Below are 26,860 nucleotides of genomic sequence, written 5' to 3'. Positions count from 1 at the left end.
CCTCATTGTCCCGCCACAGGTGCAGTTTCTTGACTGCTTGGTTAGGACGAGCATTTGCTAGGTTTCTTCCCAGCAAGTCCTACGATTTTCCTCTCGTAACTAGCAAGCATTACGTAGGTAATTACTCTGAAACTACATAAATGTCCTGGCTATCATCAAACTCAGGCTCATCAATGTCAGTATGCAGTGTTCATTTTTGCCTAAATTAATTTTTGTTTGATGCTCGCCAAATCATTTTTCTAATTAAATCATTCCTAAATATTTATTAGGAGACATTATATAGTAAGAAAGAGAAGGACCTTCTGCCCTACTTAATTTATTTTAATGTTAACATATACTCATGGAATCTTATTTAATATAGTGTTTGATAATCTGCCACTATGACTTCTTCTTTGACAAACAAATCATCCCACATTTTTTTCAGTGAGCCCACATCAAGCTTGCTCCTGGGTCCTTCTGAGACACTCTCACCAGATCTGGAATAACGCCTTCATTTCTAGAACAAGCTTTCCCAGGGCTATCTGGGACATGCCCTGTGCAGCGCTGCAGTCAGCTCCTTCTCCACTGAACGTCAATTCTTTGCGGTGAGTGGCAATTCATATTTAGAAACCAAGTGCGTGTCACATGTGTGCTTGTTACTACTGGGAAGGCAATGCTTCTCGACCCTTGCAGCCACCGGGGCTGAGAACTCAGGAGACAGACGAATGTGCTCACATGTGCCCGCACAGAGCTGTTCTTCACAGCCCACCCGAGATCACACACAGCATGCCCAGTGCTCCCGTCTCCCATGAAATTCAGAGTGAGTGTGTCACGTGGCTCCTATCTGCTGAGAGGTCTACATTTTTATTTAAGATCATTAGAGATAATTTTCAAACAGCATTTGATTAAATTGCTGAGGTTCCCCATAGACCACATACATGTCAGTACAGAAGCCTGATACATGTATACACTGTAGAACGGCTGAATCGAGCTAAGGAGCATACACGTTACCGCGGTACTCTGTCTTCCACCCATGTGTGCCAGCAGATTCTTCACGCACAAAAGCTCAGGTGCTATTTGTCTTTCTGTACCTGGCTTCTTTCCCACGACACAATGCCCCTATTATTCTGTTTCCTTATTAATAAATCCCTAATTGTACCAACCAACCAGTTCATTGAAAAGCTTCAGTCATGCCCCAAACTGTGATGGAAAGATAATGGATCTCCAACAATGAAGAAACCATCATGACAGTGATTACCTATGGTTTATACTTTCAAAGAACGAAAGCAAGAAACATGTGCTGAGAAATCCCTACACTTTATCTCCTTCAAATGTCTTAACTGTCACAGAACATACTAGTCTGTACAGGGCTGGCAGGGATTTGTCCCACTCATAGGTGAGTAAACCCACAATTCCTATTTTACCAATATTTGCATTCACTGAGATGCAGCCTCATTTTAAGACCCCAGTGAACAAAATTTAGTTTAGTATTAACATCCAGCTCTGAAGCCTCCTGACTGTTCACAACACCAGCAACAGAGAGAACGCGATGATATAAATGCTGTCCCGGTCATGCTGTAGGTCTACTACGACCTGAAGAGGATATTAAAATGGCTGCACAGTTTTTTCCAAACCATTTACAGCCCAGGGCTCCTGGCACAGCCCACAAGGAGTTTGCAAATATCAGAGAGGGGCTTGCTTGAGTCACATTCCTTTCTTCTCCAGCAGAGTTTGCTTGCCAGATCTCCCTTACAGACTGGGGGAAGGTCGGGGGAGGCTTTTGTGACACAGATCTGCTGCTGAAATGACTACCCATGGTCCACTGTGAGTATCTCAGGCCCACTCCCCACACTGCAGTAGCAGAAGCAGGTACATCGCATATTTAACTATTACCACTCTTGGCTGTGTGGCTTTCCACCATAATTCATGTTTATGCAATTAGAAATACTGGAGAGGAAGCAAGTATGTCTCCCAGGAGAACGCTGGCTGACTACCAGCAACAAACAATCAATGATGGCTCTAACCTGGGGAGGGGAGCCTCCCAGGCTTTGAGGGAGTTGTCTGTTATCTGAGAATAAGTCAGAATGATACACAGGAACAGAGAGGGCCACCCAACTGGAGGAAGAGGCTAATTGGGAATTTAGAAGGTGGTGGCTCCCATCTCTTAGGGCAGCTTAGCGGTCCTGCAGCCTGACCAAAGGAGGAGATGAAACCATGCCCTCGTCTCCTTGATTAATACCTTCCCACGCATCTGTCTCCATTGCCCCAAAGACCGAGTTAGTTAACTGCTATGGAAGAGGAAAGCGTCAGAACAAGCAACTGCACTTACCTGGATCAGAGACAGGTCTTCCAGTTGCAACCTGAAGAGGTAGTTTCTAGAAAATACAAAAAGAGAGCAGTTTTAATCAAACAAACAAACACAAAATCCAGTTCACAGAAATTATTAGAACAAATGAGGGAAAAATACTTAATGATTTCAACTTCAGAACCCTTGTCCAGTTAAGAATATGTGCAGGGGCCAGTGCTGTGGCATAGTAGGCTAAGCCTCCACCTGCAATGCGGGCATCCCACAGGGGCACCACGTCCAGCTCCAGCTGCTCCTCTTCCAATCCAGCTCTCTGCTGATGGCCTGGGAAAGGCAGTATAGGTGGCCCAAGTGCTTGGGCCCCTGCACCTACGTGGGAGACCCTTTAGAAGCTCCTGTCTCCTGGCTTTGGATCAGCCCAGCTCCGGCCATGGCAGCCACTTGAGTAGTGAACCAGTGGATGGAGACCTCTCCCTCCCTATCTTCCCCTCTCTCTATCTGTAACTCTCCCTCTCAAATAAATAAAATTTTAAGAAAATAAAAGAATATGTACAGGAATTTTCCTTGAACCCTAGAAACTAGACATGCATTATGTCAACAAGAAAGCTAAGAAACGAGAGGATGTCTGTATGTGTAGGTGTGTGTGCATGTGCATGTGAGTGTGGGTGGGTGTGTGTGAGCCTAAGTCAGTACTGGCTCTCCCGAGCTCCAATGAAAGAGACCAAGAACCTAGGGTATCATTTGATTCTGACACTGAGTTTGGCATAGGAGGTGACAGAAAACTCTCCGTGCATCTTTACTCTTCCTCATCACCTGAGCTCCCCGTCTTCTCATCTACATTACGAATACAACCCTTGCTGAGTGCTGCAGTACGCGAGCGTGTGGACAGACTTCATGTACAGCAAACTCAGAGACATGAACTTGTCAGTGAGCCCACATGAAATCAATGCCAGACACAGCTCTGCTGCCCAAGTGTGAAACAGGAAATCAGAGAAAAGAAAACTACCTTTAGTCAGCAGGGGAGGGGAATGACAGTGGAGATCAGCTGAGCACAGAGAGAAGGAAAAACAGACACTGCTTGCATTAGGCTTCGGCTACAAACCAGCACAGTCTTTGGCAACAACTAAGGGGCTGCCCTCTCGGGATGATGTGTTGGCCTCTCTGAGGCCAGGGATTCCTCCTGGGGTGGCAGCATCCAGGGAGAAGGGAGGAGAGGGGCCAGGTCTGGAACAAGCATGGCAGGAAGAAATTGGCGTAGGGCAGAACACCGACCCTAAGTCATGAGTGAGTGTGGGGAGGCGCCTGCGAGAAGCTGACAATGGCTCAGTCTGCGGCTGTGTCTACCACACTTAGAGACCATTTGCACGACCACTAAGAAGCACAGGTGACTTCCTCTCTGATGGAAGGGATAAGTATCGCAGGCTGGACATGCTAACCCAGCAGAAGTTGACAAGCAATGGCTCAGTGAGGTCAAGGGCACAGGCTTTGCAAAGACGAAGCAAGAGGCCTGTGGTTGTGGATGGACATGGGCAGATCAGGACGGAAGCAGATACTCAGTGGCATGTGTACACACACCATGGGGGACGAAAGGAATGACACGCACTCGTAGCGGTCTCGTGACTCCAGACATCCCCCCGTGTCCTCCACACTGGGATCCTGTGCTCAGTGAAAACTGCTTCCCCTAAGCCTTTGCTTGGAGCCCCTCCACCACAGAGTCACCAGCGTCGCTTCTAGAAGCATGGCTTAGCTCAGACCACGCCCTCCACAATGCCACTTGGGGAGCCAGATATAGAACCCTGGGGGAGGAGGGAGGGTATGGCAGGAGAGCAGGGCACCACGAATGTGCAAAGCTCCCAGCAGCAATGCCACTGGTGGGGTGGCAGCATGGACTCGGTGCCCATGTGGGAGAGCATGATCAAGACGCCATGGTAAACCTGCACAGGCTGGCTGGCTGGAACCTCCAGGCTCGCCAAGCACTCAAATGTTGGGAAACGGAAACCAGCACACACGTCCTCAACACGTACACACACAGCTACATCCTTGAAGTGGGAGGCTCCAAGTGGCACGAGAGTCAACTACCGGCCATAACACACCAACGGCCTGTGTAAGCACCTCAACTTCTGCCTACACACCATGACCCACATGGCTTGCCAGCTGCAAGAAGTCTCTCCTCACAACAGGAGACATCACCGCCTCGTGGTTAAGACTAAAGTGTGCAAAAGCTACAGCTCTACCACCATGACCTTGAGAAGGAAGGTCAACCACTCTATGTCTACTGTTTACCTGTTACAAAATGGAGTTAGTAATCATATCTATCCCCTTGGGTCATTGTGGGGTGTAAATCCAAGGAAAACAGATACTATGGTATATGACCATTTTAAGCAACAATAGCAACTTCCAGTTCATTTATGGAACAGGATTAAAATTTCTAGCTGGTGCCATGGCTCACTAGGCTAATCCTCCGCCTTGCGGCGCCGGCACACCAGGTTCTAGTCCGTCGGGGCGCTGGATTCTGTCCCGGTTACTCCTCTTCCAGGCCAGCTCTCTGCTATGGCCCGGGAGTGCAGCAGAGGATGGCCCAAGTCCTTGGACCCTGTACCCCATGGGAGACCAGGATAAGTACCTGGCTCCTGCCATCGGATCAGTGCAGCGCGCCGGCCACGGGGGCCATTGGAGGGTGAACCAACGGCAAAGGAAGACCTTTCTCTCTGTCTCTCTTTCTCTCTCACTGTCCACTCTGTCAAAAAAAAAAAAAAAAAAAAAATTTCCAAGCACGCTGAAATTCACGGCATTTTCCCCATTGCCCAGGGAAAGGAAGAGAGGCCGTGCCTTCATCAATGACTGGTTAAGAAGGAATATGAAGCAGTTCTTCCTGCCTGTTCTTTGTTGGGGTTGTTGTCTACAGGGACGGCAGTGGAGCTACTGGGCTTTTAGAAAAGTGAACAGTAGGGGGGCCACCTGCAACCCCAGTATCCCACGCAGGTGCCAGTTCAAGTCCCAGCTGCTGCACTTTCCATCCCGCTCCCTGCTAATGTGCTTGGGAAAGCAGAAGTTGGTCAAAGTCCTTGGGCCCCTGCACCCATACGGGAGGACCCAGATGAAGCTCTTGGCTCTGGCTGTGGCCGGCCCCAGCCCTGGCTACTGCAGTCATTTGGGAAGTGAAACAGGGGTTCAAAGACCTCTCTCTGCCTCTCCCTCTCTTTGTAACTCTGCCTTTCAAATAAATGAATCTTTTATTGAGGGTAGAGTTACAAGCAGTGAAAGGCAGAGCCAGAGAGAGAGGTCTTCCATCTACTGGTTCATTCCCCAAGGGGCCAAAACAGGCAGAGCTGAGCCAACATGAAGCCATGAGCTTCTTCTGGGTCTCCCATGCAGATGCAGGAGCACCAAGGACTTGGGCCATCTTCTACGCTTTCCCAGGCCATAGCAGAGAGCTGGATCAGAAGTGGAGCAGCTGGGACTCGAACTGGCGCCCATATGGGATGCCAGCACTGCAACCAGTGGCTTTACCTGCTATGCCACAGCACCGGCTCCTACCATATTTATTACAGTTTTCAAAGGTTTAAAACATACTTTGGGGTGGGCACTGGTGCAGTTAAGATACCACTTTAAAATATGCCCTTTGGTGTATCCACATCCCAACTCAGAGTGCTTGGGTTTAAGTCTCCCCTCCACCGTCAATTCCAGCTTCTTATTAATCTACAGCCCAGGAGGCAACAGGTTACGGGTAGGAGGCTGAGTCCCAGACATGCATATGGGAGACGTGGATTGTGTTCCCAGCTCCTGGACTTTTGGGAGGTGAACGAGCAAACAAATGGAGTATGTGAGTCTTTCTCTCTTCTTCCCTCTCCTACCCTCTCATTCTTCCTCTCAAATAAAATAAATAAATTATGTCCCTGGAATGAAATGAAATATATATATATATTTCAAAAAGAAACTTCAGGGGCCAGTATTGTGGTACAGCAGGATATGCTAATGATGCCGGCAACCCATATGCCAGTGCCAGTTTGAGGTCCAGCTGCTCCTCTTCCAATCCAGGTCCCTGCTAATGCACCTGGGAGAGCAGCAGAGGATGGCCCAAGTATCTGGGCTCCTGCCACCCACATGGGTGCCCTGATGCGCTTTTAGGTTCCTGGCTTTGGCCTGCTCCAGCCCAGGCCTTTTAGGCATTTAGGGAGTGAGTGAACCAGTGGATGGAAGATTCTGTCTCTCTCCCCCTCTCTCCCTCCCTTTGTCACTCTGCCTTTCAAATAAAAAAGTCTTTTTAAAAACTGAAAAAGGTGACATCAGAAATGAAACACTTGTGGAACTCTACCCAGCTTCCCGGATCCTAAGCATCGGACAGAACAAAGTGTGGATTTTGCTATTCTCAAACTCCTTTCTTCAAATGATTTTGTTCCAAGTACAAACCCAAGCTCATTTTGCTCTAAGAAAAATTCCAAACCCGCCAGCAACTCGAGAGATCTGAAATCTCTCAAGACAGCTTGATCCATCACAGTTTAGTTCCACGACCTGCAAAGTTAAAGGTTACAAAAAGAAAAGAAAATCCTCTCTAACGGGAACAACAAAATTGATATTCCCAGATGTTGAGCCACTCACACACTAAAGTAAGATCTATGGTCCCCTACAAGTGGCCATTCTCCAGGGCATTAGAGAAGAGGCAACCACTTTATCTTGCAATTGTGAGAGCACAGAGGAGGGGGAACAATATACGTGAGGCTCAAGAGAAAAGCCACCAACCCTCCCAACGGGAATGAGGAAGGCACCTGGCTCCTAGCCAGCCCAGAATGCTAACCAAATGTTGCTCAGAGGGTGCGATTCTCCAGCAGGGCAACGCTTCGAGCGACCCCAAGCATTTAAGTGGTCTCATTAATCTTCCTAACACCCTAGATGTAAATAGGTAGGAATAAGGAATTTTGCCTTTCTCCAGGGAGAAAAGCAGTGGTGCAAGAGACCGAGAGAATAGATTCTTCGAGTGCACGACTTGCACAGCTTGGGGGAGCTGGGCTGCCATTCCATTTTTCTGCTCTTATGGAAGTACAAAGCAAGAGTTTACCCAGTTAGAAACGTTCAGGTTTACAACTGAAGTAAATAGAAATATGAATTTCCCATTCCTTAGAAGGGACCTACTTGCTTCAAACGTCTTGAAATAAAAATTGAAACTGCATTCAAATGCAATAGACCATATTACTTCTGGAGTCGTGACATACGGGCAATACACAGATCCAATGGACTGAATAATTCAAACCGCGCACCTATTAAAGGTAGCACATCAGAACGACAATACCGAAGCCCAGTGAGCCTTTTTACCACTCAGTACTGAGTGGGTTTTCTCCCTCTTCACAGGAGTTTATTTCTTATTGACTCTAGGATCAAATCACTCATTCCTGGGTCCCTTTAAGAGCCCCCATGGTCCACAAGGACAAACTGTCAAGCACAACCATGTATTCCCAGAGGGAGCAGTACGGGCCCCAGTAGACCAAGTTCAACTGTGTCTCCATGTAAAGTAATAAAATTCAGCCAGCATTAAAGAAAAGGTTGGACCTTCATGAGCATGTTAACTAAATGACTTTTGTCTAGAGACACTATAAAATTTAACTCTGACCTCTGTTAATTATGAAAGACACAGTCGTTTTAAAACGACAATCTCTTAAAATAACTCAATTGGTCTCTGATGAATACGACTATAAAATCAAAGAGAAAATTTCAAGTTCTTACTCAACATGTAAGGCAGAAGCTTGCTTGTCAGTGGAGACAGAATTATTAAGGGAAGTGTACCTGTGTTCTGCGCTGACAAAACAGAGATACAAAGTAAGCAGATCTTATAAAAACATTGTAGCAATGGTGATAAACACTTGTTGCACCTGAAGTTCAGACTCACGTTGATCACCAATCTGAAGCCGGAATCACTGCACATCAGTTAGCATCTTATAAGCTCAAGAGCTGACATCCACTGAGAATCGTTCTCGCCTATACCTCTCAGCTTTACAGTGCCCATGGCTTCCTCACTGCAGTCTTCCAACCTATGACTGTTAGGACCCAACTGTCACAAGGCAGGAACAGTGACGACACCCAACCTGATGCCCAAATGGTCAACTGAAGTTTAAAAAAAAAAATCTGCTTGTGACTTTGAAGCTGAGAAAAAACAGTAACTGTCTTTTAAAACAATGTTTTGGCCGGCGCCGCAGCTCACTAGGCTAATCCTCCACCTTGCGGTGCCGGCACACCGGGTTCTAGGCCCGGTCGAGGCGCCAGATTCTGTCCCGGTTGCCCCTCTTCCAGGCCAGCTCTCTGCTGTGGCCCGGGAGTGCAGTGGAGGATGGCCCAAGTGCTTGGGCCCTGCACCCCATGGGAGACCAGGATAAGTACCTGGCTCCTGCCATCGGATCAGCGCGGTGCGCCGGCCGTGGCGGCCATTGGAGGGTGAACCAACGGCAAAGGAAGACCTTTCTCTCTGTCTCTCTCACTGTCCACTCTGCCTGTCAAAAAAAAAAAAAAAAAACAACAACACAATGTTTTTATAAAAAAAAGTTTCAATTATCCAAAAGTAAATATGGTGCTGTGTCACTTAACAAACAGAAATGCCTTCTGGGACACCCATCCGTTGTGACTGAGCTGTAGGGACATCATAGAGTGAGCTTACGCCAGCTAAACAGGCAACGTAAGCCTAGGGGAACAGCATCGTATTATGTGGCCCACAGAGCTCACTGTGAAGTCATGTTGTTCCACGTGGCTGGGCTGAACATCTCAACTGCACTCAGAGCTTGAAAGGATGTGAAGACCTGAGCTCATCACATGGCTGACTTGTGCAGCTCACCATCCCACCCGGAACTGCTGTTCCCAATGATTTTCTTGATGCTTGTTCATTGTGAGCAAACTTCCGGATTCTTTTTTTTTTTAAATGGTAATCAGCATCCTAAAAATTATCTTTTTCATCTGCTTCTTCACAGACTTTTCAAGGGTTAGATTTCAAAATTTCAAGGCTGTCTCAACCATTGCAGCACTATATTTAAATAGAACACACTTAGACCAAAGTTTTAGAATTCTAATGGTTTTATTTTAATGACACATATTTAAATATAACAAATAAAATCATTTATTAGCTACCACCTCAGTCAAAAAAGTATATACTCTTTGTGCCAAAAAAAAGTCTAACTTCACTGTGATTTTATTGTTGTCATATGAGCCCAGTAGTCACTCTCCCAGAATCATACTGATTTATTCCACCTCTTTTTCTTATTCTAACACTGGAAATTCATTGTTGTTAAAGTAAATGATTGAGGCCGGCGCCGTGGCTCACTAGGCTAATCCTCCGCCTAGCGGCGCCGGCACACCGGGTTCTAGTCCCGGTCGGGGCGCCGGATTCTGTCCCGGTTGCCCCTCTTCCAGGCCAGCCCTCTGCTGTGGCCAGGGAGTGCAGTGGAGGATGGCCCAGGTGCTTGGGCCCTGCACCCCATGGGGAGACCAGGAAAAGCACCTGGCTCCTGGCTCCTGCCATCGGATCAGCGCGGTGCGCCGGCCGCAGCGCGCCGGCCGCGGCGGCCATTGGAGGGTGAACCAACGGCAAAAGGAAGACCTTTCTCTCTGTCTCTCTCTCTCTCACTATCCACTCTGCCTGTCAAAAAAAAAAAAAAGAAAAAAAAAAAAGTAAATGATTGAATGCAGTCTTATTTTTGCTCTTATCCACAGGCAGAAATTCTGATAGGAACAAACTTGCATTGGATGAAAAGTTCCCATTATCACAAAATCAATAGAAAGTAGTAGGAGTGTAACATTAACTAAATCAGGGTGCTTAAGTTTTCAAAAAAAACCCTCACAATACCACCATAGTTCTAAATTTACAAAACAAAAATTGTGATGTTGTGCAAATCTCCCATACACACACCCAGCTAACTCTACTGTTCAAACCTTATATTAGGGTAGTATTTTTGTATTTTTAAAGTGTACTTATTTATTCTTATTTATTGAAATGGAGAGAGAGAGCTGGATCTTCTATCTGCTGGTTCACTCCCCGGATACCTTGCAAGAGCCAGCACTGTGCCAGGCTGAAGCCAGGAGCCAGCAGCTCCATCTGAGTCCCCCCAGTGGGTGGCAGGAAGCCAAGTTCTTATTCACCATCTGCTGCCTCCCTCAGGGCACATTAGCAAAAAGCAGCATCAGAAGCAGAGGTGGCACTGGATCTGGGGCATCCTAAGTGGCAGCTAAACAGGCTATGCCACACACCCACCCCGTGGCCTTCTATTCATGTCAAACCTCTTAAGAGCACTCATTACTAGAAATAAGGTTCAAAGAATACATCAAAATTGACATCCAAGGGTGCTATTAACATTTAAATACCAAGAGTAAAAGGTGCAGAAATGGATGGATAGCCTTTTGTTCTGCAGTAGAATGACATACTCACAACAAGGATGGATTTTTAATGGCATGCAATAAATTATGACCAATGCTGTCAGCAAATCTTAGCGACACAAAATCACAAAAACCTTTTCCCATAAGTGTACTTAGGCAAACGTTATTTTTCAATGTGTTAATAATTGCACTGATAGTTTTAATTTTTCTATGCTTTAATTATTACTTGGAAATCTCAAAGTGCTTTCAGGATTCTGGATGATGAGTAAGTCTGCCAGGTATGTGATATATTCTTTTCCATGTTTTACTTAATTGAGATATTTTTTTCATTTGAAAAAACAGCAAGTGAATATTCTGATTCATCTAGCCAGTTATCTTTCTAGAACATTTAAAAGGAAGATCTCTAAATACAACTATTTTTCTTGGTTATCTTCAGAGTTAGTAAAGCTAAGATATTTTTTCTCACGTATCTTCAAGTAATAAAATAATTGCAGCTCATTCTCCCATATGCTCAACCCCAAGTCTTGCTGAAGTGACCTTTGGCCCTTTGGCCCACCCCTTTCCACTAGTATCCATCACTGCCAACCCGCTCTGAAATGTCTCAAGTCTGGCTCCTCGTCCCCATTTCCAACATCACTGGTCTAAGTCTGACGTTTCTCTCTTACTGATCCCCAACCTCTAGCTGCCATTCCTGCCTCCAAACTCTCCAAACACGAGCAGTTCTGCACAGAGAGTGGTGCGACCATCTTCCTGCGGCAAATCTGAGTGTGGAAGCCGGAGACGTAGAAACGGCCTGGACTCCTCGATGCCTCCTGCACAGGTTCTCAGATCTGCCAAGCCAACAGCTGATGGGCAGCTTGACTAAACCAAAAACTGGAAGGACTTCCAAAAACTGATCAAAATGATCGGCGTTGGGGTCTTCATCTGTGCACCCCTGAAAAGCCTCAAGGTGACTCCTATGAGGACCCGTGTTGGGGACTCACAGTGAGGCTACCGGGCCTCTGACAGTGACTTTCCCTTCTCTGTCTCTAGGAAGTCCCACCACGTGGTCAGGATCTCTGCCTCTCCCCATGTAGCTCTCTCTGGCTTGTCAGATTGCCAACACAGGCCAAAGCCCAACTGGAACCTTTGACCTTGTCATTTTAGGGCTCTTAACTCAGGCCTCCACTGGAGAACTTAATTGCTTGTGTCTCTGTCAGATTACTTGGCCCGTGAGTTGATATTTCACCTTGCGCTCTCTGCTCCAAGTCCCACTTCTGCCGTGACAACTCAGAGCACCCACAGACACTGCACAGACAAATGGAGATGGCTGTGTTCCAACAGAACTTCACTGACAGGAGCAGGTGGCCAAGCCCGGAGCTGCAGCTTGCTGGCCTTGCACTAGACCTCAGTGTGGTCATCAGGTTGAGAACACGAATTATCTTTGTTTCCTTGATACCTTCAATGCTTTCTGGCATAAAGTCGGCCTAATGAATACTTGAGGAAGGCAAAGTCGTGAAAGACTCACTACATAAACTAATAAATTCTGGTGGAGCCCAAGGGGACTGGCTAGAAGCAAAGCTGTCTAGACTCAAAACCTGTAGCACACACATCCACACAAACTGAAGTGATGGCTGAATTATTATCCTTAGTTGTCGGCTCAGTCCTGTGCTTTGCAGGGCGGGGGAGGTGATCAATTCATTCACTAAAAACTAAATAACTTTTCTTCTAGGTTTATCTTCTTGCAACTCAAAGAGAAAACAAGAGGATTTTTCTGCCAAAGGCTACCCTATGCCCTTTGCTGGTTATAACACACAATCCTTACTCACCTGGACCATGGGAGTGGACCCTGGACCTGTGGGAGTGGCCAGCTCCGGAATCCTAATTTTGAATGGCCCCCTGAGCTGATACTTAGGTGCACATGTTTGGAACATACTGGATCACAGGTAACAAAGCCCGGAGAGAGGGGACTTTCTACCCCGATGAAATGTTGCAGGAAAGCAGAGAACAGATAGGAGGCCAAGCCCAGACAATCTTAAGAGAAAACTCCCACCCATGCACCCAGTGCCAGCGCTGAGGACAAAAGGGGTGCAGAGGAGAAAATATTTAAGCCCTCAAGGAGAGGCCTGAACACAACTGGGGACGGGGAGAGAAGCAGGGATGAAAAGCAGGCTCCTCCCACCAGCAATTCCTCCTCTCAGGCCACAGTTAAGGGAGACACAGCTGAGCCTCAGCACCCCAGGTCTCTGCACCACAGGGCCAACTGATCTGGGGAGTCACTCATCACTGACACACAGAACACGCCATCTTCAATTGTGCAAACTGGGCTGTTAGGTAACCTTTGGAGAGGAGGTAGAAAAGTGGTTAGCGGAAGCAGAATGCTCATCTCTTAAGCAGTTTCAGTTTTCCCTTCAATTATATTTTGCTTCCAACAGACTGATTCTAGAGCGTGAGTTAAAAGCAGAAAGATACTGGCCACTTTTTAAGAAGTGGATTTTACCTGAGTCCCAACGTTCGTCTGTTGTTTAGAACACGTGGCCAAGTCGTATGAAAGGAGAAGCCTGTCCGTTTATTCACAGTGATCTCACAAGAAGATGCTTTGCGAAAATCATTAATTGGGGGGTCAGAGGCTGGGTTCTTTTTAAGCAAACCAAAACCCAAGTCAGTGTAACTGGAAAAGGAAACTTAAGCAGAACCAGTCTGAAACCACCAACTAACCTCTAACGGGAGACTTCACCAATAACCTCTAATTAGGAACTTTCCACGTGACCAAATCCATTTTCTCAGTTGCTTCCTCAAAAAACACCTTGTAACACTTTCCTCTCTCACTGCTACCTCAACTCCAAGTGCAGAGCTGAACTCTTTGTGGTCTGGTGCTGCCTAACTCACAAGTCACTGAATATTCGAATGCACCTGCTACAATTTCAATGACTAAGCTTACCTCTGAACAGTTCCCAATACTTCAGGCAAAGTCAACCCCACAAAAACAAAAGGCTTGTTTATCTTTAGTTTTCTGGATTCAAACCACGGAAAAAAGAAATGGTTCAAAACAATATACCAGAAAATTTCAACCAATCAGCTGATTGTTACTTTAAAGGAGACCAAACTCTGCCTTGGAAGCACTCAGATTTTTGTTAAGTTTTGCTTTGTTTTGGTAATAAACAAGCTGAACAGAAATCTACCCTATTTGCTGTACAGACAGATTCAGAAGTACTTTCTGCTATGTAGATACAATCTATTGACTCTAATGTCCTCAAGGTTTTTTTTTTTTTTTTTTTTTTTTTTTTTTTTTTTTGACAGGCAGTTAGACAGTGAGAGAGAGACAGAGAGAAAGGTCTTCCTTTTTCCATTGGTTCACCCCTCAAGTGGCCGCTACGGCTGGCGCGCTGCACCAATCCAAAGCCAGGAGCCAGGTGCTTCCTCCTGGTCTCCCATGCAAGCACACGGCCCAAGCACTTGGGTCATCCTCTACTGCCTTCCCGGGCCACAGCAGAGAGCTGGACTGGAAGAGGAGCAACCAGGACAGAACCGGTGCCCCAACCAGGACTAGAACCCGGGGTATCGGTGCCATAGGCGGAGGTTTAACCAATTGAGCCGCAGCGCCGGCCAAGTCAAGGTATTCTTATAGGATGCTCAGGTATGGGCTGGTACTCATGTTGGGTCACAAATGCAAGGGGATTCATCAATCCCCTTGTTATCTTTATAATATTCTTATTTTGCTATGTAACTTTGACAGAATTTAAATCAAACATTTCCGAGGATACAAATCATCATATTTATCATCAGTTACGATTATGAGCCTGGTATGGGTCTGTGAGTCTTCAGATGTCCACGTTATTCACGGCGTACGGTTTAACCACATGGACACTCAAGTGCATATGCGAGAGCTTCAGGTAAAGCCTTCTGATAAAGCACCCCGTGCCCTTCAGTTTACATGTTGTCACACAGAAGCATGTCAGTGAAGAATAAGAGTCAGAAGTGAAGTTCTGGAAGGAGAGTAACTGAAATAAATGAAAACTGAAGGAAGTTCACATTTTACAAATCGAGATGCAGGTTAAAAACTCTTTTTACCCAGAAAGTCAAAAAGTAAAGCAAAATCCTTAACAACCACAAAGAGTGCCTCAAACATCTCCATGGTCCGTTGGCAAAGATTCCTCCTACAGTTGCTTGGCTAATAAATTCTGGTTCATTACCACTGCCGGGCTTTATGTATTACTGAAACATGGCCAACTGTAAATTCCTAGGCACCAAACACTGGGTCATATGTGGATCAAGTTAGTTGCATTTTGGAATAAAATTTTGAATGTTGCAGAGAACACATATCAGAGTGATTCAGGATGGAACCCTTGGAATGAACCTGAAACACTCAAGAAAAACAAACGCACTTGGAAAATAAAAACACAATTGCGCTCTCTTACATCTGTTGCTTACAGCTCTATCAAGTTGCTAGAGGGTTATTACTGTCATTACTTCTATAATGATCTCTACAAAAACTCTAAACTGGGGCGGGCATTTGGTACAGGAGTTAAGAATCTGCTTGTGATGCACACAACCCCCACTGACTGCCTGGGTTTGAGTCCTGGACAGGATCCTGGCTCCTGGCTCCTGCTCCTCGCCAATGAGTACCCTGGGAGCCTGGGGAAGGCTGAGTTAGGAGGTCACTGCCGCCCACATGGGAGATCTGCATTGCGTTCCCAACTCCCAGCGGGGCCTGGCGCAGGACCGGCCGCTGCAGAGATGTGCGGAGGCAAACGGTGCCTGAGATCTGTCTCTGTCTCAATCTGCCTTCAAACAAATAAAGGTAAATTCCATTAAAATAAAATTCTAAGCCAACATATTCTTTCACCTTGTTTTTCATATTTTTTATACCATGGAAACTGGCTTAGCAGGTTTTATAACAAAAACGTCTACATTCATTCAAAAACTGTTTTCTCAAGAGTAGATACAAAGAGAACCCAAGTAATTTATGGAAGTAACTGAAGAGGTTAACAGTGATTATCTTCGAACCTGTGCTTCTCCTTTATGCTCTGTTATTTTGTACATTTTCTAAAATGAAGATGCCCAAGTTTGATCACTGAAAACACAAACATTATTAACTTTTAAGGAGGCTGGGTGAAACAAGATACGAGTGTCAATGCATTTAAAATAACATAAAAGATAGTGAGCAGCTGGAAAACAGGAAAATGTCCAGGTTCTTCCAGGAATGGCATGAATTCAGATCCGAGAACCCACAGGTCCCCTAAAGAGAAAGTTTTCCTTTGCAGCACAATGGGCTCCCCTTATCAAAGAGCGCACGGACTCCTTGGCTGAATTCAGCTTCATGAGCACATAGCATCATGGGTATAAAGTGAAACCATCCAATCGCTGGCTCGCAATGCCCAGTGCTATGAAACCATGAAATGTATCATTCTGGTTTCCCACAGCTCAGCTTTTTAAAGCATTGCAAATTTCTGAAACTTACACCTGTTATCTAAACTTCTCTTGCTGGGTCAAGCCTTCTCAAACAGGAATCTGAGGGCTGGGCTATTTTTAAAGTGTTGCGGCTGGCTGACACCCCCTCTCAAACTTTGTGATCTTAATCACACCACATCTCCTAGGTGGAAATGCTACACTCTTCCCTCAGCAATATCTGCCTGAATGCATACGCACACAGACGACAAGACTGTTGCTCCCCCTCTTCGTGGAGGAACGACACAGGACCCTGCGCTGTTCTTTCATCTGCTTGGCCCTTTCTGGGTTTGCTGCTGGTCCTTCCCGGGTTGGCTGCCGACCCTCCACCTCCGTGGAGGGGCGGCTCCCCCTGCCACTTTCCCCACTTCCGCGGGGGAGCGGCACACCACCGGCCGGCTCACTCGAGGGCTGCTCAGATGTTATCTGGATGTTCCTGGTGCATGTTGTCTCTCTCCTCCTTTATAGTCCTCTTCCGCCAATCCCAACTCTGCTACCCACACGCCGAGCACGCTGCTCTCCTCCAATCAGGAGCAAGATCAGCTCCTGCAGCTCATCAGTCAAACTGGCGAGAGGCAGCTGTGTAGAAGTTGTTTACTCCTCTCCCAGCGCCATATTGTGGGAGAGCAGATGCATAGAATAAGTCTTAATTCCAGTAACTTAGTCTAGTCCGAGTTGCTCCCCACACAAGACCCTCAGAGATCCTCTGGATTTCGCTAGCACTAACTGCTGGTGGTGCCTGCTCACGTGGCCATCGCTTGTTCTGGGTAATTCCATTTAATTCTGGCACCAGCTGAAAGGGTGGACATGCTCATACCGACCTCAAACATGAGAAAAGTGGGCTCCGTGCCTCAGGGTCCATCAGCTAAGCAGGCATGCTCTTCCTTTCCTGACTCACATTCAGCAGGTGTCTGCAACACATCCCCCACTGTGTGAGAACAGAAACTGCAGTGCACGCTAGCGGGGCCTTAGGTGCCTGAGACACAATCATGACACGGTGCTCTACACTGCTTATCCGAGATTCAAAGCGAACTGGGCACCGTGCACTGTTATTCGCTAAGTCTGGCAATCTCACATGTTGCCCCTGGACACAACGTCATACTGCAGCTAGGTTGACACAGGGCTGGCCCAATCCCTCCCAGCATGGAGGAGCTAGGATCCTTGATGAGAGGAGAGGAGATGGATGGAAACTCTAGGGGGTGTTGGGGTGATGTCTTCACAGACAGTGGGAAGCAGACCTCCAGGGACAATGGGGTGGAGGCTCCCAGCACCCTGAGAGACCTGGAGGAAAAAGGCATTCCCATGGGAGCACCTTCCAGTCTCTGTTTCCAACGTGGGCAGGAACGTATCTCTGCACAGTCCCCAGAGTTCTCCACGCTTTCTCACACCCCCTGGGAGAATACTGAGCCAGTGACAAGTAGGCCACCTCCTGCCAGGTACGAGACGCAGGTCTATTCACACACACCACAGAGCTCCAGAGACGATGAGGGTCTGCTGAGTCAAGGCCACGCGGAAGCTCTTTGCAAAGCTCCTTAGCAATGAACGAGGAGTGGCAGGTGCGGCTCGACTAGGTGGCTCGCACTTCTCTCTGCTCCCCTAGCAGAGCGGCTCTTTCCCTTGGCTCAGGGTAAGAGGTCATGGTCCCCAAGGGTGAGCTCTGGGGTGTAGAGCCTGCCACATCCTATCTTTTCCCAAATGTAGGCATCTGGAGTAAACATGCCACAATACTGACCATTTTCCCCTGCTACAAACAAGCAGAGGGACATACACCCTGTCAATAAAATATGTTCAATCCACAGACATTGTAGAGCTTCCCTGAGGAGGAAAAAACATGCTACCTTCTGGAGAAATGAAGAGCTCAACACGTGTCCTACCACCCACGAGCAAGTAATGCAGTGCCCTGCAGTGAGTACTGTAGCGCACTAAAGGCTCAGGGAGCCAGCAGGGCTGGAGGTGAGCAGTGGCCTTCCAGAAAACAGAAGAGAGGTCACAAGCACCAGAGTCAAGACAAAGGAACATGTGCTTTTGAGCAACATAAATAATGCCATGTGCTTTTAAAAAAACTAAATTGATAAAAAGTCAATCTAAGGAATGCGGTACCTCATTCAAAGGCACTGGTGGGCCACACCCAGGAGCCAGTGTTTACCCAGTGGGGGCTACAGGGGGCAGGCACTGTGAAAATGCCATGCTGACTGTGCTATGCAGGAGGAGGAGAGAATCCAGAGGACCAATCGAGCTTAACACCTGATGCAGTCCCTGGGCCGTCAGCATCTGAAACCCCCCGGCAAGGCTCTTAGAAGGACCCCAAGTAACACCTCTAAGATACACAGGCTGTGGCTTCACAAGACCAAATGAAGCTTAGTTGATTTCTTCCATGCCAGAAACAAAGCCAACTTCTATTTATTCACTAATTTAATATATATATATATATATATATATATATCTATATATATATCTGTTTGCTTGAAGGGCAGAGTTACAGAGAGAGCAGTAGGAGAGAGAGACAGACAGACTGACAGGCCTCTTCCATCTACTGGTTAACTTCTCCATTGTCTGCAATAGCCATGGTTGGGCCAGGGGAAGCCAGGAGCCAGAAACTCCACCCTAGTCTCCCTCAGGACTGGCAGGGACACAAGGACTTGGGCCATTTTCTGCTGCTTTCCCAGGCACCTTAGCAGGGAGCTGGATTGGAAGTAGAGCAGTTGGGACTCAAACCGGTGCCCATGCAGGACGCTGGCACTGCACATGGCAGCTTATCCCATGGCACCACGATGCTGGTCCCTACTTATTCATTTGACGTTCAACCATGCATCACAACATCTTCAAGAATTGGGTAGATGGACAAGAACTCCATAAGACCGGAGAGCAAAGGCAACGATTCTAGAAACCGCCCGGTGTCTCGAGCGCCTGGAGCAGAGACTCGGGCAGCTTGTCAGCTGTGTGGGCATCGCACACCCTCCGCAGCCATGCACACGTATTCCTAGGAAACCCAAGTGCTGCACTGCTCACGGTGCTTCCGGAAAACCCGAAGAATCCAAAGCTTTACAGGGTCTCCTTCTTCAAGACAACTGTCCCAGAAGGTGGAAATAGCTTTTTCATGACTCTCATCGACAGGATGCAGTGGCAGCACCGGTGACTGGAGGCAGGGACTATGCGTGTTTGAATGGGGAGGAAATAAGAGGCAAACAACCCAACATCTGTTCTGACTGTGTCCCAAGGGCCTCAGTGCCAAGCTGGGAAGCAGATGTTGACTGGGACACAGGCCCATGCGCATTCCGAAGAGACGGAGATGCAAAAGACCACTCCCTCCCATTCTCAATTCACTGGTGGATGGCTTGGCCAAGGTCACAAAGAGATAAGGATGAGTGTGGGAACGTGCATCAGGTCACCAGCACGTTCCTAAGAAACAGAGGGAGAAGATAAGCACACAGCTTCTGCGATCGACCTTCCTCAGTCTGAAACCTGGGCTCCTCTTGTATGAGGCACCTGCTTTTGGGCAAAGTATTTCTCCACATTCTGCCTCTGTCGTCATTTCTAAAATAGAGATGATAGTACCCGCTTTGTGGGGTTGATGGGAGCAGGAAATAAGTCGGTTCCATTACAACAGCTCCTAGCCCCTGGTGAGGGCCCCGCCAATGCTTGCTACCAAGCCTATCAATGATCCTGTTATCAGTCGTGTACCTCATACCGTGTTGCATTCTTACAACAAACAGCAATATTCACACCCTCCAATCGTGACACAGAAGCTCACGTGTACCTGCTCAGATGCAAAATGAAATGTGACAACATCTCCAGCGGCAAAACGCAGTATCTCTCACCTTGCTCCTACAACAAGTTCTTTCTGTCCTGGATCAAATGTTAACTGCGAGAAATCCACAGCATTCTTCGCTCTGAACTCGCGCAACCAGGGGCCAATTTCTAAACAGAAGAAATAAAAAGACAACAATGAGTGAATTTTCCTCTGCGGACCAGAGAGCGTGCACATCAGTAGCAAACATTACACTTCAGAGAGGATCGGCAGGGCCGCCGATGCGAGCGTTCCAGGGCCACAGGAGGCTGTCACCAGGATGTCACGTAACCCACGCTGAGAAGGTGTGAAACACAGGGTGGTCATCCAGGGAAGAGCAGGCGGGTGATTTGCCAGGCTCACGTGCATTTCTCCTTTTGGCTCTGGGCTGGGCGGAAAATATAACAGCACCCGCAGGTCTCATCAGAGGACCGCTGAATGCAACCAAGACCATTTCCTGTGCAAGCGACTGGAAAGCACTCAAGACTGCAGAATCACGAAGGACAAAGCACACGCACCATGTGCCCGTCCGTTGGGTTTCTAGTTTGCACCGACGATTGGGTTCTTAAACACATTCAGTCTTTCTAGATGAGAAATCCACTGTCACTTCTAGGCCTCATTTACATCTTTTCTAAGGGACATCAGGAACGGCCACTCTACAGTGACGGTTTTTTTTATAAGCCTTGTTAATTCCTATTAGACGGCCCCCAGCTCAGAGACCAGTTATGAAATGACAATATATGGAGAGTGCTAGCAGGTGCTTCAGCAGCCATTTCTGCAACTTTCGCTAGCTCACGGCTGGCACAGAAAGCAGACCGATGAGCTGTGTGCCACTGTGGGATATGGGACCGCATCTTGGACCGTCAACCATGTTATCTGTTGTCTTGTCTTTGCTTGGATTCAGTATCTGAAGGATATAGCATATTGAACCAAACAGGCACAAGACAACGCTCAAAATAAAGTTACTGGCTTGGGGAAAAAGCATGCAGGCCAGGACATAATCTCTTCAACAACAAATGCTGATGCTAGAAACAGGTCGAACATGGAAAAATTCCCGCAGCCCACAGCACGTCCTGTAGAAAGTTTTATGATATGAATGACATCCTTTTAGGGTGAAAGATCTCTGTAATAAGCACATCTTTACTATAGGATTGTGGGGGGGGGGGAATAATATCAGCTGAAAGTTATTTTCTCCTAAAGGAAACCATAGCTGAGCCCTAAGGAGACCTGTATGTGGTTTTTAAATTTTAATATACATGATAACTTGATTTTTTAGTATTTTATATAAACTTTATAAATGTCATTTTTATAAGAAAGTCCATTAAAACAAAAATTAGAGCCTTAAAAAGCACTAACAGGGAAACATTAATATCCTCTTTAAGCAGCACACCTGTAAATGCAATATGATCACAGGTAAGGCTACAGGAATTGCAGAAGAGAGAGAGATGATTGGAAGCACAGGTAAAACAGAAGGGACAATCTGATGACAGGCCTACAGGATAACTGTGCTAGTGGAGGAACCAAGAGGGCGACATGGACGACCACGGCAGCCCTCTGGCCATGACAGGTGTAACTCATCTCCACTCCATCAAGTTATCTCTGTGAGGCTCACTGAAGTGCTTTAAATGCAGGAGGCAGTAATACATGTGGGAAAGGAATGAGCCAGCCCAAGAGTAGCCGAATTAAGGAGAATTCGCACAGTCTGCATTGATCAATGCACAACATACGAATGTGTCAAAATATTAGGGTACCCCGTAAAGATGTACAACTAATATCTACTGATAGAAAAAGTTAACTGAAAAGAAAAGGGAGAAAAGAAAAAATGTGCCAGCAACCTAAGAAACTATGGGAAGGCGTGTTTAGATATGCACTGGAAAAAATCTACATCCAGAGTAAGAAGTTTGGACTGATTTCATTTTTGGAAAAATTTTTTAAGCACTTGACCCATTGGAAGCAAGTATCTTAGGAAACGGATGTGCCACTGATAGGAAGGATGGTTTAGAAAAAGTAGACAATGCAGATGAGAACTTTAGATTTAAGAAAAACCAAGCCCTGAAAACCATAAAATTCAGGAAGCGGCTATGAAGATGGAAAAGACGACACAGTGGCCAGGTCACTGACCACAGATGAAACCAGGGGCACAAATTAACAGTTTCCAGACGAAATGAAGAGAAAAGTGATAACTGAGTCTCAGATGTAAGGAGGTTAGGCTGGCATCAGGGAAAGACACTGGGCTCAGAGTCCTGCCCAAGAAACATCCCCAGTGGCAGGCTGGCCCCAGGGCCATGGGTAAATGTCACTGAGACCTAAAAGTACCCATAAAGATGCTCAAGTTCAAGACTTCCATCACTCACACAGGAAATCATAGGCAGAGAGCCCCACCAGAGCCAGAGTCCTGGGCTCCTGAGTGGGGGCCTCCTGCTCTGTGCACAGCTCACAGCCTCGAGAGCTGGGCACTCCTGCTGGGGCCTTCAAATCGTGTACAGAGGGCCGAGGGCTGAGCTTCCTGCAAGGGGAGTCAAAAGACAAGCCAAGTAAGGGGAGAAACAGTTATGGAAAAATATCAGGGGCTGGGTACTTGGCACAGTGGTTTAGACAGGTCACCACTTGGGTGCCTGCATTGGAGTGTCCCCTTCAGGTCCTGACTCCTCTGCTTTCGATCCTGTTTCCTGCGCATGCACTCCACAGGGGGCAGAGGATGGCTCCAGTAACCAGGTCCCTGGCACTGGCATGGGAATTCATGGAGTTTTGGAAAACAGGTTTCTTCGAGGCCCAGACCTTGCTGTTGTTGCAAGCATCTGAGTTGTGAACCAGCAGATGTTAGATCTCTCTCTCTCTCTCCTTTCAAAGAAAAGTAAAAAATAAATAAAAATTTCAAAAAGGTAAAAAGTAACAAACCAGTTAACTGACTTCACATGGCATTCACCTTTCATTTTAGTTAGAAGGGGAAGAGGGCAGCCACGAGGAAGCAAGGTGAGCGCTGTATTCCAGGCTTGTGTCCAGGGCTGAGTGACAGCAAGGCAGTTTCCTGCTTCCTAAAACACCCTCAGGTGTGAAGAGGGGAAAATGAAGCAACAGTGTGGAAGTCTCTAAGGGTCCTCAGAGTTTCCTTCTCCAAAAGTCTAATGACCTTCGCTAACACAATGGGGCCTGCGTACAGCTAACACCAGCTGGGCCCAAGCTGGTAACCCGCTTGCTGGCGCATCACTGCAGGCGTTCTGCCTACCTCTCCTTCCCCTACTGCTGCACCTTCCACCTCCCTGAATTCCACAAGGGCCTGGGATAAAGTGCCTGCCCCAGCCCATCTCTCCACGTGCAAACGGGGCACCAGGCCCTCTCCTCTCAAGGGCCCCTGGTGGTCACAGCAAAAGCAACCTACTCTCTTTTCAATGCTTCAATCCCAAGCCACTGCTCCTCTTTGACCCCTCCCTAAATCAGTGCTTTTTGCTCCGACATCTCCAGTGCTATCAAGTTCCCTCCCCTCTCCCTCTACACACATCACACGTCTATCTGTATCAATTTTAAAAATACATTTTGTCACATTGAGTTATTGCTACAGTTTCAAACACCTAAAAGGATGCATAATGAGCTCCCAGGTACAGGACGCCAGAAACAACAGCCTCAGTGGTACATGAAAATTTCCCCAAATCCTTCGGGACACACAACCCCAAGCATACAGACACCACGCAGGCACAGAGCCAACCTCCTCAACTCAGTTTGAGGCAATTAGGATGTTTCTAAGTTTCACATTGAGGCTGAAAGAATATGAGAAAAGAAACTCATAGGCCAACTTTATTTATAAGAAGGTGGTTGAAAATATGCCTAAAGCAATTCATTTCTGTTTATCTCTGCCCCTCCCTCCCTCTCCCCCCGCTTTCATATGGGTTAGGGCTTATCCCCAAAACATAAGATTGACTCAACTTTCAGATCAGAAAATCTGCCTATGTATTTCACCATCCCAAGAACAGATTTCAATACTGGTAGGGAGAAATTATCAAATCACCTTCAAAGGAATCAAGAAATAAATGGTTACAGAGAGAGAAGTGCCAGGGAATGTCAGGGTCAAATAAAGTAGAGATGAAAGGGTCTAAACACAGGGCCTTTGCTGGCCAGCATCACGCCAGAGGCCACAGAAGTTCTAGGAGAGAGGATACAGTTTCCGAAAGCAGTGACAGGTTCACTGCCCCCAAGGTCGGATTTACAGCTTTCCTCCCATGTTTTTCTTGTTTCTTTTTTTTTCCTGATATTACTGAAAAAACCCTAGGATGAAATGCAACTTAAATAGGCAGCTAACAGAAATGCTATTTGAAAATTCTGTAATAACATAAAACTGGTCAATTTGAATATTCTGTAAATAATTTGTAATATTTGGTAATATAATCCAATTTTTTCACAAGCATTATTGTTGAAATATGGTCTCTGGAACTCTGGTCCAAAACATATCAGCCAGTCCCAACCCTGCATGGATGGCTCCTCCCCGCGCTGAAGCCTGCGGAACCACCTGGCCAGGAACCAGATGCCCAGCCAGCACGGCAGCCACCCAGGTAGAATGGGAACGGCTCTATCAGCTCCCGTTCTGTCCCTCACTCCTTCAAACTTTAATCAGTTAAAGAGCTGGGAAAGCAGAATTTCCCAACTGTTCTGGAGACTTGAAAACCACATTGCAAAATGAGCCCCAGGCCAGTCTGCATTTGGGTCCAGGAGATGAAGGTGGGAAAGATTGTGAAAGCATCGACAACAACACATGTAAGTACACAGACGTACAATGGCAAATCCCAGCCTACTCCTTCTAATCCTCACGAATCTTCATAATTCGTTTAATCTGCATCGAACAGTGCACAAAGACATAATACTAATAATATGATTATCAGCAAAGCAGCTCAAACCAACTAACATTCCCATAGTGTATGTCACATGTGAGGTGTGGCTGTATCCCCCTACACTCTTCAATCCCTGTATCTCTCACACCTGCCCTATTCTAGACGAGGAAACAGGGCACACCGGGGTTGAGCTGTGCCAAGCTAAGTAAGACACAGACCCAACCAGTCTTGATATTTCCAACCACTATATTTTTAAACCTCAGAAAATACAAAATTTAACTTCCTACACAGCCCATGTGGAGAGTAACAGGAAGCAAGAAAATCAATGGCCTCCTCACTTTGAAGGTGAGTTGATTCCCACTGATATGTACTATTAAATAAAACTGCCATCCACTCAGCTTTCAATTATGGACCAAAGAAAAGTGAAATAGCACAACGCACTCTCCCAAAGTTAGGTACACATCAACTTGTACGAACAAGATTGACTGTTTTGCTATTGCTAATATTAGTACAATTTGTTATTTTCAAATTATTTGGAAGGCAGAGAGACAAAGAGTGAAACACACACAGTGATCTTGCATCTGCTGGTTCAATCCCCAGTTGCTCACACCCAGCAGGGTTGGGCAAAGCCACAGTGAGAAGCCAGCAACTCAATCCAGATGGGCAGTGGGGACCCACGTACTGGAGCCTCAGTAAAGATCTATAGGAGAAACATTTCACTAGCTCAGTTTTATGAACCAGGTGTCTTCAAGTAAGGATACAGAGGAAAAGCGACACACATGTGCTAACTGCTCTATTGGCATGAAGAACTTTCTAGAACAAGGCGGCAAGGACAATCAGAGCGGCATGAAAATGGCTTTCTAATCGCTCTAGACCACACAGCTCTGGATGGCCGGGACCAGACGCTGCCCTGTCCCCAAGAGCTGGGTGTTCACCTGCTCTGGGAAGGTGCTTCCACTGGTAGGACAGGAACAGAGGTGGAGGCAGGACTCTGAGCAGAAGTGGTTCACCCCTGCCCTTGTCCCAGATTGTGAGGGGCATCGTCCCAACTCAGATACCAACTGGTCCTGAAGGCTGGCGGGTCTCTCTCATGGACTTCGTACGCGGTTTCAGCGTATTACACAGCCGTCCTACTGATGTAATCAGAGCTAGAACTATGATTAGAAAGCAAAGGAGTGGAGTTTGTGAAGCCATGACAGGAACAGCAGGGCAGGCCTGCACTGGTTCCCTCCACTGTGCCTTGCCCACTACTACTTTCCTACCCCTCCCTTTCCTGACTGCTTTTCCCAAACACTCAGAAGCAAGCAAGCTCACTTTGGGCACTAAGTCAGCAGCACCCCACGCCATGTTTCTCCCCTAGGATGAGTCAGGCTCCCAGATGGCGGGTCCTCCCTCAAATTCTTCTAAGTGATTATAATGGGTTTCAGATGGTTTTCCAGAAGGAACAGGAACATTCCAGCCCAGGCTGCCCACTGGGCTGGGCACAGCTGGCAGGAGGAGAATCCCAGAGAAAAACTGAAAGCAACCAGGTCCACCACAAGCAACAAAGTATCCAGAGGAAGGTTTCCAAGGCAACAAATGCATCCCCCATCATAATTCCTTGCAAGAGGAGCACTTTGTAGAAAGACTGGAAACTCTCAGGCCAGTTTTCTCCTCTACATTTGAGGGCCTCAATTATTTTCAATCCAACTGGGTCACAGTCGGACATGGCACTGTGCATCCTAGTGACAAAACTGAGGACAGAGAAATCATATTAACTGCCTAAGGTCATGCAGGGATGAGTGTCAAGGTGGAAAATCCCAAGCCCCACAGTCCTTAGCCAACCTAGCTTCTTCCCATCACAGCACCAATGGACCGCAAAAGAACCTCTTGCGTTAGGTTCTACCAGACTTACCTGAGTACACCAAACGTGCCCACAGTGCCAACACTATCTACACATGCATACAGGTATGAACATATATGCACACACATATATAATACACAGGCACATAAATATGTACTGACACCTACAAGGGTACTTCAGAAAGTTTGTGCAAAATAAGAGTCATAAGGTACATATATTTGGGGGAAAATCAATTTGAGGGGTGGGAAGTATGGCATTGTGGGTTAAGCCAGCACTCAGGATGCCCCCATTCTGAATCAGAGTGTTGGTTCAGAACTCAGCTGCTCAGCTTCAGAACCAGCTTCCTGCTA

General features: G+C 46.9%; 1 protein-coding gene across 7 annotated transcripts in view; it reads right to left on the bottom strand.

Annotated features, from left to right (window-relative positions):
* SEMA5A (semaphorin 5A) overlaps window positions 1–26,860 on the bottom strand; it is a 472,925-nt gene that overhangs the window by 251,924 nt on the left and 194,141 nt on the right. For all 7 annotated transcript variants that reach the window (XM_070056841.1, XM_070056840.1, XM_070056845.1 and 4 more), the window contains 2 exons: window positions 19,879–19,978; window positions 2,309–2,354 (listed from right to left, as the gene is read on the bottom strand). In XM_070056841.1, coding sequence (XP_069912942.1) covers window positions 2,309–2,354; window positions 19,879–19,978 — 146 coding nt within the window. The remainder of the gene's footprint in view (window positions 1–2,308; window positions 2,355–19,878; window positions 19,979–26,860) is intronic.

This window comes from Oryctolagus cuniculus, chromosome 14, assembly GCF_964237555.1.
Source record: "Oryctolagus cuniculus chromosome 14, mOryCun1.1, whole genome shotgun sequence".
Taxonomy (NCBI): Eukaryota; Metazoa; Chordata; class Mammalia; order Lagomorpha; family Leporidae; genus Oryctolagus; species Oryctolagus cuniculus.
Note: the sequence above shows the minus strand (reverse complement) of the source record. Positions and strands in the feature narration are given on the sequence as shown.